This window comes from Mytilus edulis, chromosome 11 (genome assembly GCF_963676685.1).
Source record: "Mytilus edulis chromosome 11, xbMytEdul2.2, whole genome shotgun sequence".
NCBI lineage: Eukaryota > Metazoa > Mollusca > Bivalvia > Mytilida > Mytilidae > Mytilus > Mytilus edulis.
This window is the reverse complement of record NC_092354.1, coordinates 62,383,064-62,400,721: the sequence shown is the minus strand read 5'-3', so window position 1 is coordinate 62,400,721 and position 17,658 is coordinate 62,383,064. Positions and strand designations below refer to the sequence as shown.

The 17,658-nt window shown below is 31.9% G+C and overlaps 1 protein-coding gene across 1 annotated transcript; it reads left to right on the top strand.

Annotated features, from left to right (window-relative positions):
• Positions 1 to 3,304: 3,304 nt before the first annotated feature.
• On the top strand, positions 3,305 to 8,178 carry LOC139494921 (perlucin-like protein). The gene is made up of 6 exons (XM_071283052.1): positions 3,305 to 3,384; positions 4,673 to 4,792; positions 5,249 to 5,340; positions 5,647 to 5,728; positions 7,281 to 7,495; positions 8,092 to 8,178. Exons 1-6 carry the CDS (start codon positions 3,360 to 3,362, stop codon positions 8,113 to 8,115), a joined length of 558 nt encoding a protein of 185 aa, XP_071139153.1. The 5' UTR covers positions 3,305 to 3,359; the 3' UTR covers positions 8,116 to 8,178.
• Positions 8,179 to 17,658: the final 9,480 nt, after the last annotated feature.

The following is a 17,658-nucleotide window of genomic DNA, read 5'->3' as shown; positions in this document are numbered from 1 at the left end:
GGTTGATCATTTTTCTTCATTGTGTGAGATTGAGCTCTTATGATATAAGAGTATGTCTCGAAAGCATTTTTCTTCATTGATTGAACACTTCTGATATTAACTCCAATTTCATATAAGTATGACTAATATTTTTATAAAAATACAATGAAATTCAAAAGCAGAAAACATTTAGTTCCAATTTGACTTTGAGGGTCGACATACATAAATGCATGAGTCCTTTTAATTCAAAAATGGAATTTAAAATTATATTTCATTTTTTGACAATTTTAATAAATTTTGTTTTCCATAAATATTATGATATAAATGTTTCCAAAGTTTTCAAACAAGTTATGACCATTTGCCACTTATAACTTTATTGATATTGCAATTAAGACCATAAAATTTTAATACCCAAGCTCACCTATTGTTTGTTAAAAAATGGAAGTAGTGATGAACACCTGTAAAAACATTTATGGATGTGTCAATTATGTCCCAACAGACAATAAAACTATACTTAATTGATTTTTCATTATTTGTCCAGGTTTAGTGAATTGGGCAGTTGGTTAAAATTTGTAGAAAAAACAAAGTTATTTCTGTTACATAGGGAAAGGACACTTGTCTATAGCTATGTTATCAAATTACACATGTTTACTGCTACCTTTGATAACTATTTTCACCACTGGGTCGATGCCACTGCTGGTGGACGTTTCGTCCCCGAGGGTATCACCAGCCCAGTAGTCAACACTTCAGTGATGAAATGAATATCAATAATGTGGTCATTTTAATAAATTTCCTGTTACAAAACTTTGAATTTTTCTTATCCCAGGCATAGATTACCTTAGCCGTATTTGGCACAACTTTTTGGAATTTTGGATCCTTAAAGTTCTTCAACTTTGTACTTGTTTGGCTTTATAAATGTTTTGATATGAGCGTCACTGGTGAGTCTTATGAAGACGAAACGCGCGTCTGGCGTACTTAATTATAATCCTAGTACCTTTGATAACTAGTTACACTGTACACTGTAAATTTTTTTGAAAAAGATTAATAAATTATGGCTTTCAAACATATCACCAAAATTAGCTTTTTCGTGAGGATAAAAAGTTATTAGAAATTCTTTAATATTGCAATATACAATGTAATCATAAGTAATCACAAGTAATCATGATTACTTTAAAGAAAAGTTATCTAATGTAATCAATTACATTTGAAATAAGGTGTAGTTGTAATGTAGTCGATTACATTTTAGAAGCAAAGTAATTGTAATTTAATCGATTACATTTTAAAGTAATCAACCCCATCCCTGTATACATTATTCATTATTTTCAACGAATATATTACTACCTTTAATATAGGATTAAACACATTTTTTCTAGAGGTTATTGATGTGTAAACCGGGGCGGTTAACTCACAAACTGAATAAAAGTCCGAAGGACTTTTATGTCAAGTTTGTGAGTTAGAGACCCGGTTTACAATAACCTCTAGAAAAAATGTGTTTAATCCTTATAATTCTTCGGCCAAACATACGCGATTATTAATTTACATTATTACTTTGATGGCTACTACATGTACCATCAGAAGCACAATGGCGTGTCGTAACTAATGAGTACGCCGCCATCTTGACTTTCTATAAAAACTTAAATGTTTGATAAATGCAACAGAATCTAAAATGAACTAGCACCTACCTCAAAAACTTCATTTTAATTAGAAACTATCCGAATTTGAAGCGTACAAGTAACGAAATAATCTTCCGTCTGAAAGTTTTCAATCGTATGACGTCGTGTTTTGCCATGACGTGAGTTCGTCAAATCATTCGTGAAATTTCCCGGAATTTTATTTAAATTTTATTTTTATTAATTTTCGAAGCTTTAGTGCATTTATTTTATTTCTTTTCTTTTGGTTATATATGCATTAGAATATAAACAACTGTTATGCAATTGTTTTATAATCTCAACTTGCAGAGAATCCAAGTATCCCTGCAAGAATGTGTATCGCGCATGAATAGATTACAAAAGTAGTTTCGGAAACATGGTTTATCGAAGTGTAAACCAAGAGAAAAACTCTACTAGACCAATCCAATTCAAGTATTTATAGATATGCAAATGATATAAGAATTATCTAAGTATGAAACTGGAACATGCCTACTATATGTAGTGATATACATGTATTCGTTTGAATATCAATGGACCAACACACAGTTCGCGATTTTAATAATTTTAATGAACTTCAAATATACATAATACATTCCTTTTCAAATCTCATACTAATATTTTAAACTTGGCCTGTAACATGACAACTACATATAGTCATTGTTTGTCCTTGTAATTTCATCCGGATGATAATGTTTCGTTCTTCCGTACATGTCTCCGGAAAATACTGAGGTCTAATTGATGGTTTTAATCAATTTAAAGAAAGCCGGTATGAGTTTTAATATCAATGGACCAACACATGGTCTGTTTCAATGCTTATTTCTCTGATATCTTGTCATATCTTAAGGATGTTGCCTTTGCTTGTCCATAAGCACGAGTAAATTAACTGTTACCAACAAACTTGGGTTGCATCATCTTTGAATGAAACTTAATGCCATTTGTGATAAGATTAATCAGGTCTTTGATAGCCTTTGTTCTCTTATGGTTGGGGCCTGTTATCTAACTCCCACGTGAATAGATATTTTTCGTATCACACCGAACCTTTAAATGAAAATATCAGTGGTGGAATAGTAAGCGAATTTAATAATAAAAAAATAATCTTATTTTTAAATATATGCCATTTGTGATAAGATTAATCCAGCGTTTGAGAGCCTTTATTTTTCAATAACACAAATCAATGAAGAAACTCAAGAAAGGCGATAGTGACGCTAACCAAATCATCACTTGATATGTGTTTATTGGCAATACGCATTGTCTATAAGTTTCATAACATTTGGTTTGGGCATAGTAAAGAAAGAGTGTGAAATTGCCAATTTGAAATGTCTATGTGAAAAATGCGTTGCTCATCTCTTAATATAAACATATCAATTAGCTTTCTATTTTGTCTGTTTTCTGTTTATGAAATTAAGAATAAAGTCTAGTTTTAGTATTTGTATAGAACCTTTAAATGAAAATATCTGTGGTGGAATAGTAAGCGAATTTAATAATAAAAAAATAATCATATTTTTAAATATATGCATATATACATAGTTTTCCCCTTTCAAATTATATATAGGTATTCTAAACTTGACCTACAACTGATACATGACATCTACATGTACGCATTTCATTTCGTTAAGATTTCATCCGGATAAAAATGTTGCGTTCTTCCGTACATGTTTACCCACCGGAAAAAAAACAGAAGTATAAATAGGGAAATTCTACGTCGAAGAATTATTTTACGCGGAGAAGGACATGTGTTTTGTTATAAGAATGCAAGGTTAGTCAATAATTTCTCTATATTATTTACAATTAAAAGAAGCAATAAAATAATTAAAAAAAGCAAGTAAAATAGAAGTAAAATAAAATACAAACATTCAAATGTTTATTTCTTCTTTAAACTGTTGCACCACATACGTATGTAAATCTTTTTTTTTTAGGGTAAAACATTCAATAAATGTTTTTGATAAATAATGTGCTTTTGATGGTTTTGAAGTTTTTTAACAGATTGTAGGTATTCCTGTTGGCAGCAATTGCGCCCCTTTTAATATCAGGCTTGTTTTATATGTTATGCATCATAGTTTATGACCGAGCTTAATAAAGAATCGTATAAATGTCTACCTAAGAAATAGATTACCTTTAAGTTAGCTAATATCAGCAAATATTTTAGGAATTGTTGGAACCTAATGGCCTTCAAATTCGTACTTCATTACTAGGCTTTTTAAACTTGTTTTCCATTCGAACGTCACTGATAAGTCTTGTGTAGACTAAATGCGCATCTGGCGCAAATATAAAATTAGAATTCTAAAATGTATGATTTTATTTGATAAATTCAACAGCATTTTCCGTTATATTGATAATATTTTTTCGTTGAATAATCAAGAACTTTCTTCAATTTACCAAAAGCGACTTACTTTAAACTCCGCGCTATGACAAAAAGGACGATGTTTCGTTCCCGTATTGTTAATTTTCCTTTTTTTATGATGATTTTCCTATGGCCGTGTCTGTTGTGACTTTTTCGATTTTAATTAACGTAATCTATGTATTAATTGTAAATTCGTAAATCAGGGATGTCGTTACTACAAATTACTTAAGGTGGCTAAGGCGTCTTAATTAAAATTGGTAGAAATTTTTGATAACTTGTCAAAATGAAGTTTTATAATGCTTTTTTCAGAAATATATTAAAAGTAGGGGTCATCGGGCATTTTTATTAACGCTACAGGTTGTGCACAATTATCAGATTTTGTATAGATTATGCATGAAAAATCAAATTTTGTGTGATAAAAAGAAAACGTACTATCAGAACTTTAAGATAAAATGCGAAAATTACATATAACTGCCAAAATTTGCACATTTCATCAAATATCTAGACCAACGTTATCTGCTTCTTCAAAATCAAAGATAGAGGGAGACACCAAAGCCACCTTAAAACCTTTACTTAATTCTTCAAAATGTATAAAGATTTTGTTTTAATTTTAATTATACATGTTGAATGGTCTATCGCATTAAAAATATTTCAAACCTAAAAGGAGTTGAAAAACATAAAAGAATACACTCTATATTTTCAGCGCTGTTTCTACTCACTACCATCTTGGTAATAGCCTCTGCAAATGCTGATATATGTCTGACGGAGTCCAAAAGGTCACAGATGAGAACTAATTTAGGAGACATTGAACAGTTACTCCAAGGTAAGTCTTTGTTCAAATTTTAGTACAAATTATATTGTGTTTGGGGTATTTTCAACCGTGAACTGGCGTCGACATAACATCTTTCAGGAGTTCAGACTGTGTTTAGTTGGATTATTTACATATGTTGTGAAGTTCCAAAGAGAGTTAATCATAACATAGCCAATAATATATTTTTAACATGGAACTTTTGTGTTCAAAGTAAATATAGTTGAATAGTTACAAACCACGTCGTACTGCTACAAATTCATAATTGCAAAGTTAGAATTTGAAGTTAGATACAACAAATTAAAACAACTAGTATAATTATAAATGTTAAAACAAAACAGTTAATGCATATAACAGAAAGACAAATAGCGGAGACAATTGTAAATAATTTAAATAAATTGTAAACCTGTTTCCTGCCACGCTATGTAAAATGTACATTATAATAAATGTGTTTCATTTTCATTAAATTAGACCCAGCCATTACCTGTAAATCAGGATGGAAACAGTTCAACCATCAGTGTTATTATTTCAGCGATGATAAAAGGACCTGGTTTGAAGCCGAAGTATGTCTTTAATGTCATGTTTGCAAACATAACATTTAACAATTAAATTGTATATGTTTGCAAACATAACATTTAATAATTAAATTGTATATGTTTTCAACTAATTTTGAATTAGTATGTTTTAATGAAAAGATGTATACGTATTTATGACAGAATATTACATGCCAAGGACAATATAATACTATAATAATGATTTGTGTACGGATTATCAATACTAATTTACTAGTTATGACGTTGCTAACGTAACTTGATGTTTTATCCGGATATTATTATTTCTTCATCAAATAAGATCATTTTAAATTTCAGAGATACTGCAGGTCTCAAAATGCCTTCCTTGCCTATGTAAAAGATGTTACTGAAAACAACTGGGTACAGTCGAACCTGAAAGGTAAACACAAAACTAAATACAATCTCAAAGTCAAATAAGAAAATGTATTTACATTTCCTATTGTAAGTTATTCATTTTTAGATGATATCGTTCTCTTATATATAATGGTGTTTGTGTATTTCAAATTGTTCGATCACTCCTGTTTGAAACAACGTTATTGATTGTAACTAAATTTTTCTATGTACTACTGGAACATTATCAAACCAGTTTTTTTCATATCTCGAAACAAAATTATCAAATTATATCATTGGCGCATGACAGGGTTCGTAATATTAAGCCACCTGTAGATATTTGATACGTTCAGAAATTTCAAATGCCTTTATGCTGTCATGAAGTCATACTTAGTATTCTCTTGAACTGAGTTTTAATGTGCGTATTGTTGTGTGTGTGTTTTTTTCTACATTGACTAGAGGTAAAACAGGAGAGTTGGAATCTCAAAAAACGTGTTTAACCCCGCAGCATTTTTGCACCTGTCCCAAGTCAGGAGCCTCTGACCTTTGTCAGTCATGTATGATTTTTGTGTATAATTCGGATTTTATTATGGCGTTCATTATCATTGAACTAGTATGCATATTTGTTTTGGGGCCAGCTAAAGGACGCCTCCGGACGCGGGAGTTTCGTGTTGCATTGACGACTCATTGGTGGACTTCGACTGTTGTATGCTCTATGATCGGGTTGTTGTTTCTTTGACATATTCCCCATTTCCATTCTCTATGTTATCGTTATACTCTATACAAACCACCCAAATGTCTTCATGTATCTCAAAATCTAACTTAACCTTTAAATAGACTTATTAAGAAGGAATATAATTACGATACTGTTGGTATGTATAGGATTACCATTAATTTAATCACAGTGCCGTTGCATATAAAATACAAAACATTTATTCAAAACCAAGTTGCCTGTATGCATGGTACAGGTTATGTTATTTTCGTATACTTTATGATGATATGATACTAAAATCCTACAAGAGGGATTGTGCTTTATTTTTCATACGTCGAAGACATAATCTTTCAATCACTTGATTAGGGTCATGAGCTGGCACATAAGTAACTACTAGTAGATCTTTGTTAATTCCTGTTGATCAGTGTTATGTTGCTTAGTTTAATTTTTTCTGTCACCTCGGGAAGGGAGGGGGGGCTTTTTGGACAAGTGGTCTAATTAGTTCTACTTCTGTAGTCACAATTCAGTAAACATTGAGGTTGTGCGTTCGACCCACACCCGTGCGGGTGCACTCAACCTCGTCGTAGTTTCCTTGGATTGTTTTTTGTCTGTTGAAAGACAATTAAGCTTGGCCAAACAATAAAAACCGGCAGCCACAAAATAACCTTAACTGGCGTTTACAAGTGGCAATAGAACACCACCAATAAATCAAAAGATATATTACCTTGGATTCGGACTCCTTTTAAAATGACATTTGCTGTGCGCATTGATTTGTGAATGTGTATTGCAGAAAGAGGGTTAAGTTAAGTTATTATAAACATGGTTAACCCCGTTGCATTCTTACACCTGTTCTAAGTATTGATAATCAAAAGACATTTTTTATCTGCAGACACTGATCTTTACTGGATTGGAGCAACAAACTTTGAAACAGGAATTTGGATCTGGTCATATGATTACGTACCTTTGACTTACTCTAATTGGAAAAAAGGGGAACCGAATAACCACAACGATCAAGGCGAACACTGTTGTCACATGTATGTCAATGGTAAATGGAATGATACTATCTGCAGTCGTAAAAACAAATTTGTCTGCAAGCGACATGCAGTAAGTATTGACTATATATACATTGAAATTTGAATCAACACCATCCTTACAGATGTAAGTTCCAGCAATGATTTTGTCGTATAGATAAAAACAAACATACATGATGCATTTATATTTAGTCTTTCTTGAAATATCTGTACAAAAAGCTTAAAAAAATTTATACAAACTTTAATTTCATTGTTTGTTACTGTCTTTTATCGTATATGTTCAACATGTTAATTTGTGTCGACTATATTTTCGCATTATTACATATGCTAAAGTATTGTTCATAATGTAAAGTGCTCAGATGTCTTCCACAGCCCGAGTTTTTTTCATATTTTATTACGCGGTAATTGTTTCAATTGAACGAAAGTACCTTATAAATCAGGGAAAATTTTTAACGATCTGCTTATTTCATGTATCTCTTGGCCATTTTAACCCATCGAGCTCTAACCACTACGCATAATTCATTAGTAACTATCCATAGACTTAACATATATCTATGAAACTAAACAAATTGAATATCAAACTAATTTGAAAACAAAGACACAACTGATAATTATTACCTATACTACAGAATATAACAAGTAATCCGCTTTTCTTTTTATTTTATTTAGAATAGCCACTGTGATCAGCGGTAAATGGAGGAGAAATACCTTCAGGAAAGTTTGATGGGATATTCAAATAAAAATAAAACCTACAAAGTTGTCATTTTAATCGCTGTATAACATATATTAGTGTGCCATTTTTAAGGAAATATGGAATATCCAGACAAAATAGGGAAAATCATTAATTTAAATTTTTCGTTAAAAACCTAAATTTACCAAATAATCAGCTTTGTCGTGGTACATATATCATGAAATGTAGCAAGCAAACAGAACTTTTCAAGAAAGGTCGTGTAGTAATCTTTTACAACTAAATTTGTTTTGTAAAATTTGTTTTTCTTTATGAGTATGTTAGCTTGACAGTGATTCTAAAGTGTATATCAATATTATAAGACAAGAGCGACACGGAATACCAGAGGAGCTCGTTGATAGAAAATCAACTTACAACGCCATGGCTAAAAAAAGAAAAAAACCACACAAATCATTATGTGCATTATATTTTACATTATAAATGAGCCGTAGGGCCTTTTTATATCAAACACGTAAAAACAGAATATTTCACTGCAATGTGGTCGGTAAAATCGGAAACAATGTTTGCCTTTCATTTGACAAATCCTGGCAAAGTGCGGTGAGTTGCATGACAGTAAAACCTCGAAATATACGCTCGCCATAAAGTAATTTTGTTTGGGGGCATATTTTCATCTGTGTTTTCCCCAAAAATGTCCATAATAATTTTTTAATCGTTTTTGTAAAGTGTGATTCACACGATTATGTTTTTGGTTTTGTCGACGGGACAATAGAATATTGGTCATGGAAGTAGGGCTGGTACTTTGCAACATTTAAGTCTCGATGAATCTATGTAGCATGTGTATCCGTAAACCCAAATAGTTTTTTTTTAAATGGTTATCATTGAAAGCACAGCCAGATATTTGTTGACATTTGTTTTTGCACATTTTGCTGATTTGTCAATACTTTAAAGATGTGTTTCTAATTTATGGATAAAGGCATTAATTTAGGCCTTTGACTAACACAATACGACTGCTGATATTTCATTATTGTTGTCCTATTTGTTAATAACATTTATAACGACTGACTAGTCAGCTCATCCAATGTTGTCAAAAAAACAAAACTATAAACAATTGTCATACAAGTTGAAGGTGTTTGTCTTGCTATAAAACCACGTGTAAGAAAGAGTTAAAAAGGGATATCCCAACTCGCAAGGCAAACGCAAACTGACAACTCCCAGGCTAAAAATAGAAAAAGTCAAATAGTCAACCAACAGTGCATAAAACAAAACAGAGAATAATTGTTCTGTGAATCTAGTATCACATAATAGAAATAAATCATGAATTTCACTCTTTGAGAATGTGCCAATAAAATTGAGAATGGAAATGGGGAATGTGTAAAAGACAACCCGACCACAGAACAGACAACAGCAGAAGGTCACCACACGGTCTTCAATGCAGCGAGATATTCCCGCAACCGGATGCGACCTTCAGCTGGCCCCTAAACAAATATATATACTAGTTTATTGATCTTGAACGCCATAATAAACTCCAAATTGTACACAAGAAACTAAAATTAAAAATAATACATGATTAAGTCTAGAGGCTCCTGACTTGGGACAGGCGCTAAAAAGCGGCGGGTTAAACATGTTTATGAGACCCCTTTACATCTAGCTAAGGTGGAAAAGTAAACGCATAACAATACGCACATTAAAATTCAGTTCAAGAGAAGTCCGAATATGATGTCAGAAGATGTTACAAAAGAAAATAAACAAAATGACAATAATACATTGAGAACAACAGACTACTAGCAGTTAACTGACATGTCAGCTCCAGACCTTAATTATACTGATTAAAAGATTGTGTCTTCATCATATGAATATCAGGCACAATGTATTTTTTTACATCGTCATTAATGCTTAGAAGACAGCAAACTCTGTTCAAAATTAATAAGACTTAAATAGACTTGCCTTATTGTAAGGTGACATATATTTGTCTGTGTCGTTTTGTCTCATTTGCAATCATGCCACATCTTCTTTTTTTGTTTGAAAAAATTAAATCCACAAACCAAATTACGAACATGCTACCATAACCCTTTATTCTGTTTATCTATCAGATTGTTGCAATGGATTCGAATCCCGACGGGGGAAGAACCAAACATTTGCGAGAGCAAATTTACAGATCTAACATTGTTGGGTTGATGTTTAGACGAGTTGTATATACATTATTTACACAGCCATGTATCACCATCATTGATGGCGATCCGATGGATACATCTGTTGTACGGTTGTCACTGACTCAGACGTATTTATAAATATAATTATTTTCTGTGACTGTAACTTACATTAATTTGTAGGATCCTTTACTATAAATAATTTAGCTGATCTGTAACAATAACATCTTTATGCCTTATATATCATGTACTGCAGTACGCCGCTAGATTAAAACTGACGTGGAAAGGTAACACACGGCCAACGAAAGCTCTATTTTTTAAGAGCCCAGGTGGTCTAGTGGTCTAGCGGGACGGCTGCAGTGCAGGCGATTTGGTGTCACGATATCACAGTAGGTAAGGTTCGAATCCCGGTGAGGGAAGAACCAAAAATTTGCGAAAGCAAATTTACAGATCTAACATTGTTGGGTTGATGTTTAGACGAGTTGTATATATATATATATATATATATCAAGTTCATAGCCAGTGTTAATTTAAATCGATATTTTATAGTTTGTATTTCTATGTTGTGATGTTATACTACTGTTTCAGAAAAGGAAGAAGGTTTGGTACCATTAAAACGTTTAATTCCGCTGCCATTGTTTGCACCTGTCCTAAGTCAAGATACTGATGTTCAGAGGCTGTCGTTTGTTTTTGTGGTTCAGAAGTGTTTCTTGTTTCTCGTTTTTATATAGATTAAACCGTTGGTTTTCCCGTTTAAATGGTTTAACACTGGTGATTTTTAGAAGGCCCTTATTGCTTGCTGTTCGGTGTGAGCCTGGGCTCTGTGTTGAAGTCCTCACCTTTACCTATAATGATTTATTTTTATAAATTGTGACTTGGATGGGGAGTTGTCTAATTGGAACTCATACCACATCTTCCTTTATCTATTATAATATAATAAAACGATAGTTAAATAATGTTTAAATGATAAATGATGTTTTAATGATACATTATCTTTTAATGATAAATAATGTATTAATGAATGACAAATAATTTATATTTATACTAACAAAATTATAACGATATACCTGAAGACAATCTGGTCTGAAGGTAGTAATGTACCGGGATCTCAACTGAAATAGCAGTGACGAAATATGTTAACAGCATGTGCAATATTGTTGTTGAAAAAAAGATAAAACGATTGAATAAAAATAATCAATTTCAGTGGATATTATACTTCTAGAGATTCATTTGTTTTGGTTGTGTTGAACATGTCGTGTATATTCTTAATCAATATATTAATGGTCTAGGAAATAGAATTATCTCACGATTTACTTAAAGCAGTAGCCGAAAAACACTTCAATTTGGTGCCACCATGACCATTCTATTATTCTGTTAAAAATATATAACACAGCAATCCAAGAAGACGCAGGATTTCACTGAACACGACCGCTAGGTTAGCACTGAAACTATGGGTAAGGCGGCGAGAATATCAATTCTGTGTTCGTTAGGAATGTTACTCTTTATATAGTTACAATGCCTTCTATGTGTATAAAACATTATGATGTATATGCGATTGATAGTTTATCATTGTTGAATCTAGTACTTCAACAGTTATATTTTCAATATTTGACAAGACTTGTTCAGACCCCTAGCTCTGCTACTGATAACAAAAATGACAATTATAACATAGTTTTGTGCTGTAGCATTTGCAGCCTTACTTATGATTTGGTCATGTGATGGTTGTTAACTTTTGATGAGGAATTATACTATACATCAGCTTTAAAGATTCAAATCACTAAAATGATTAAAACCACTACGGATCGCCGACAGATTGTGATTTAAAAATCTGTTGTAGAAGATGAAAAGATATAAGAAGATGTGGTATGAGTGACAATGAGACAACTCTCCATCAAGTCAGAATATGTAAAAGAAAATCATTATTAGTTACAGTACGGACTTCAAAACGGAGCCTTGGCTCACACCGAACACCAAGCTATAACGGGTCCCAAACAATGACTAGTGTAAAGCCATTCAAATGGGAAAACGTACGGTCTAATCTATAAATAAAACGAGAAACATTTATGAACGTAATCAACAAACGAAAATCACTGAATTTTAGGTTCCTAACTCAGGACAGTGGCAAAGAAATGCAGCGGGTTTGATATTTTAATAGGTACAAACCTTCACCCTTACCTGAAACGAGAGTGTAACATCACAACATAGAAAAGCACACCTTAGAATATCAATTGAAATGAGTTAAAGTCATAATAAACGAGTGTCCGGTGAAAAATAATGATATTCAAATTCTTGAACCAATGCATACAAATATCATAAACTTAGTCTTCTGTACAAGATTTTATTATTTTTTCGCATAAATTTCGTACAATCGTCAATTTTTTTTCAATCAGTCAGTGTCGTTGTGAAAATATGGCAGATAATTAAAGTTCGTGTTTTGAAGACGAAGTTTAACGATTGTCATCTGTTTGTCAACCAACAACAAAAAAGCATAGATATTGAGCACGTGTTTAACATGTACAATCAGATAACAGTTTATTTTAAGGACATCTATGCGTATTGCAATCACTTGATTTTTACGAGATGGGTCACACTGAGGTCACTTTGCATACGGAAAATATGTCGGGGAATTGCTTCCAGGAAGGAAGGAATCAATTAAAATAAAGTAAACTTCTTCTAAATATGAACAACTTGAAGAATTTTCTTTAGATAAAAGTATATGTACATAAGTTTTTTAATGAAAACTAACCATTGAGCTAAAAAACATATGAATTTTTTTTTAATTTGAGGTTTCTTATGACTTCAACTCAATCAAGACATATGAAAACTAACAAGTGAACATACGCTGTAAACACTGATTTATGACACGATGTAAATACAAAATCAATAAAATAAGGGATAATAACAAAATCAGAAAGTCAACCATATTCGTCAAAAAAATACCGTCATACAGTTTGTGACTCTAAGTTTTATTTCATTAAATCTAATTACATACAAAGTATCTTTAAAATGAATTTCAATAGTTGGTTGACTGTTATGGAGTTTATTTTTTACAAATTTTATAACACGAATTTCTCAAAAATTGCATTAACGAATTAGATTCAATATCATTTTCTATATACATGTACATGGGCAACATGCCGGGTTACACTTTTGTAGCAGAATTTGCTTACTTTTTTTTTAAACATCTGAGATGACTTCCGTTTCTTTTTTCTTGTTGCTCAGTCTGTAAATTGGTAATTATGTTTTTGCTGATCATTGTTTTTTTTTTTCGTTTTGATTATTTGCCATGAAGTTGTCATTTTGTCTGTGACTTATGTGTTGGAATATCACTTTTGCATCTTCCTTTTTCTCCCTGAAACAGATTGACGACTTTGAAGTAGAACATATAACACGTGTGTTGATTTCATGTTTTCAATAACCAACTGTCGATTTATCATCAGTGTTATACCATCTGCTGTTTGCACAGTGTTTTATATGTTAGTTACTACCTTCAGTTCGTGCACTTCACGCATAACTGATTGTATTTACAGGTGTTTTTTTTTCTTACACTAATTTGCCCCATCCGAGTTCTAAGGATGAACGAAGGAAGCGTAATAAAAAAGTGATTTTCTGGAATCAATAACTTATTTGTTTACCTATACGATGTGTCTACGTCCAAATTCAGTAAAGAAATGTTCTCGTGGTGCGGTCCTTTAATTTCAGTTGTTCTGTAATCTCACCGATATTTAACTATTTCCGTAGTATAAGTACATGTCTATAATGACATAACAGATTTAAGTATAACATCAGGTTTCAGAATTAATCATTTATATTAAGATTATATCGGGATGATAAGGGATACAGAAAAATTCTGAAGAACCGCTGTGTTTACACATTCTTATAGCGTAGAGGCATATACAAAATGCATGCACAACAATAATGTAATATCACACTTCCCAATGGTACAGTTACTCAGTCACTTATCTAAAAAGTCCAGAGAAGGGTGAAAGTATTAGAACAAAAAAGGTAATATACTATGTATGATTAAGAAATACAAGGCATTATAATATTTAGTGCCCAGAAAATCAATCAATATTATAAAGATATCCACGACGGTACTAATGTAAGATGGTTATATGCGAAGATAATATTTTGATAGAATACAGATTATTTGTTGAAAAAAAATGTCAACTTGTCTTCAAAGTTTTGAATGGGAAAATTTAAATGCAAAACAAAAAATGAGAATGAAAATTGGAAATGTCTCAAAGAGACAACAAATCGACCACAGAGCTGATAACAGCTGGATGCCACTAGTAGGTCTTCAACGCAGCAAGAAAATCTCGTACCCCGAGGTGGTCCTAAGCTGGTTCTTAGATAAAATTGTGTACTTGTTCAATAAAAATGGACTTAAAACTAAACTCCAAATCATGGATATAAATGAACTAAATCAAAAACAAAATGCAAGACTGAAAAAGGCACGAGGCTCCTGAAAATGTTGCGGGGTTAAAAATGATTCTCGTCATATCTCAACCCCCGCCCACCGTACATACCTTTAGCCAATGTAGAATTAGGTAACATTTCAAAGAAAGAATAGTTAAATATTTAAAACAGAAAAGAAGAAAGAGTTTTAGATTGCACGTACTATAACAGCATGTACATATATATTTAATTAAAAATGAATATATATAATTGCTAGTTGTAACACTTAGTAGTAATTTGTATTTAAAAAGTAACAACATGTGCATCATTTAAGACTTTGAAATAGTTTTAAATTAATTAAATGTATTCAATGCAAGCCAACTTGAAAAATTCGTTTTTTTCTGCAGTCGTCAATATACGCATGTGAAAACAAAGGAGTAGGGCATATATAACCCCAATTTTAAAAGTTATAACACATATTTATAAATGTGTCCAAACAAGACTAAACTATATTTGTACAAGGCATTTTCAGAGAAAAACAATCACATTTAACAAGTCATCATTGCAACAAACCATGGTAACAAACCATGACTAAATTTGCATATTTTGAAAAAAAATCCAGACTTTCCATGCTTGTCATACAATTTTAAGTATGTTTTATGACTTTTTGCGTTCAGGCCTGAACTAAGTCGGGTGTGTCTATTTTCTGTGTTGATCTCCAATGTATTATGTATTCGGGTTTTGTTTTCTGTAATTAGTTAAGACGTCAGTTTTATCATGTAAATCTGTTATATTCATTTGATAAAATTTACTGTTTGCAATAGCATAAATTGTTCTAAATAATAAGGATGTTCTTATCACAAGCAGAAATTCCTAGCCGTATTTGGCACAACCTTTTTTTTAACTTTTAATCCTCAGAGCTGTACAACTTTGTTCCCCTTCTTCTTGTGTGGACGAAGCGCGGTTTTGACGTATTGAATTTTAAACCTGATGCCTTTTGTTATCTATTATTCATGTGTTTCTTTGCCTTATACGTTCTCTTATTTATTTGTATTGAAGTCCTGTATTATTATGTTGTCATTTAAATGTTATATTTAACAATGCCATTAAAGTGCGAGGTTTGGCATGCCACAAAACCAGGGTTGGCATGCCACAAAACCAGATTTGGCATGCCACAAAACCAGGTTCAACCCACCATATTTTTCTTTAAAAATGTCCTGTAATAAGTCAGGAAAATGGCCCATTGTTATATCATAGTTCGTTTCTGTGTGTGTAACATTTTTACGTTTTGTTTCCGTTGAGTCGTTTGTTTTCTCCTATATTTGAGTGTGAATTCACATTACCATAAGACGTGTCACGGTACTTTTCTATCCCAAATTCATGTATTTGGTTTTGTTGTTATTTTGGTTATTCTCATCGGATTTTGTCTAATGCTAAGTCCGTTGCTGTGTGTGTTACATTTAAATGTTGTGTCGTTGTTCTCCTCTTATATTTAATGCGTTTCCCTCAGTTTTAGTTTGTTACCCCGATTTTTTTTTGTCCATAGATTTACGAGTTTTGAACAGCGGTATACTACTGTTGCCTTTATTTAGTTTGGAAAAGTATGTGCGCACCCAAAAAACCACTTCATAATTGGTGAAATTTTGTCAATAGTTATAATAAAGCGTATCTGTGTTGTTTCTTGCCTGCCTAGGATGTTTCAACGATGGAAATAACGATGGAAATTGCATAAATTCTGCATTTTGCAGCGTTTTTGCAAAAACTGTTCTTATTATAACTGAATTTGAACGTCATCAGATAAAAATCTTTATGTTTTTCATTTACATTGCTTGACCCAATTCATTTCCAAATATTATGTGCCATTTGGAAACAGTTTCAAACATTTTATTTTCTTGGGCCAAAACCGGGCCTTAATGTCTAAACAAGAGCCTACTTAAAAATTGAGATGTACGAATAGTTTAGTTGTCCTTTTGTAATTTTGGCCGACTGCTAAATATATATAAGTAAGTACATGTGGTTCGACTGGTAATGTGATAACTATCCACAAAGTTCACATGGGTGGATGGAAGCCATTATATATCACCGTACTGCATTTAGCAATGACATAAATAGGATGCTGTATGGCTCCCTCTGCTTTTTCCTCAACAAAAATTGAGATATCAGAAAATTTATTTGTTTTGAATGTATTTGTCAAACTAAAATTTCAAATGTCAAAAGCTATTCAACTTTAAACAGAAACCAGTACTATCGTGAAGACATGCTGTATACACATTTTACATTTAGCTTAAATTTCTAGTCTAATTTGTTTGGGAGGAAAGTATATAGCTATTTGATTATTCTTAAATGGATGTAAATAATAAAGTGAATACAAAGAAATGAATACGAGAACCTGCAAATATAATGTTAAACGTGTTTTAAATAAAAGATGTTGATGTCAAACAAAAAGTTAGAACATTGTAAACTAGAACTTTAACAGATTTCGCAATTTCTCTGGATTCGTAGTTTATGAATATAAGGCGTTCTTTGTCCGTTTCTATCCTAAACGTTCTGGTTGTTTCAAATCAGCTAAAAAACAAGTTCATGCAAAGTGTGTGGCACTTGTATAGTAAATTATTATAATGAAAGAAAATGAGAGTTGTGTGTCAAGATACTGTTTACAATTTGGATAGTAACACTAATTTCTTCAAAGGTATGTATTGAATATTACTTCCTTATTGCAATAAACGGCATACATTTATTCACGGATGTAACTGCAAAATCCAAGAAAAAAATCATTTGTAAAATAACATTTTGCATAAACCTAGAAAGATTTTTTTAGAGAACCTTTGAGACGAAAAAACGTGTGGACGAATAGTAGGCGATGTTAATAAAAAAAACCTGTTCAATTATTTACAAATATTCTATCAAAATTTATATTAATATTTTAGATTTAGCCTGAAACTAGTACATGCTATATTTACGCATCTTATTACGTTGTTATGTTATTTGGAAACTATTGTGTCG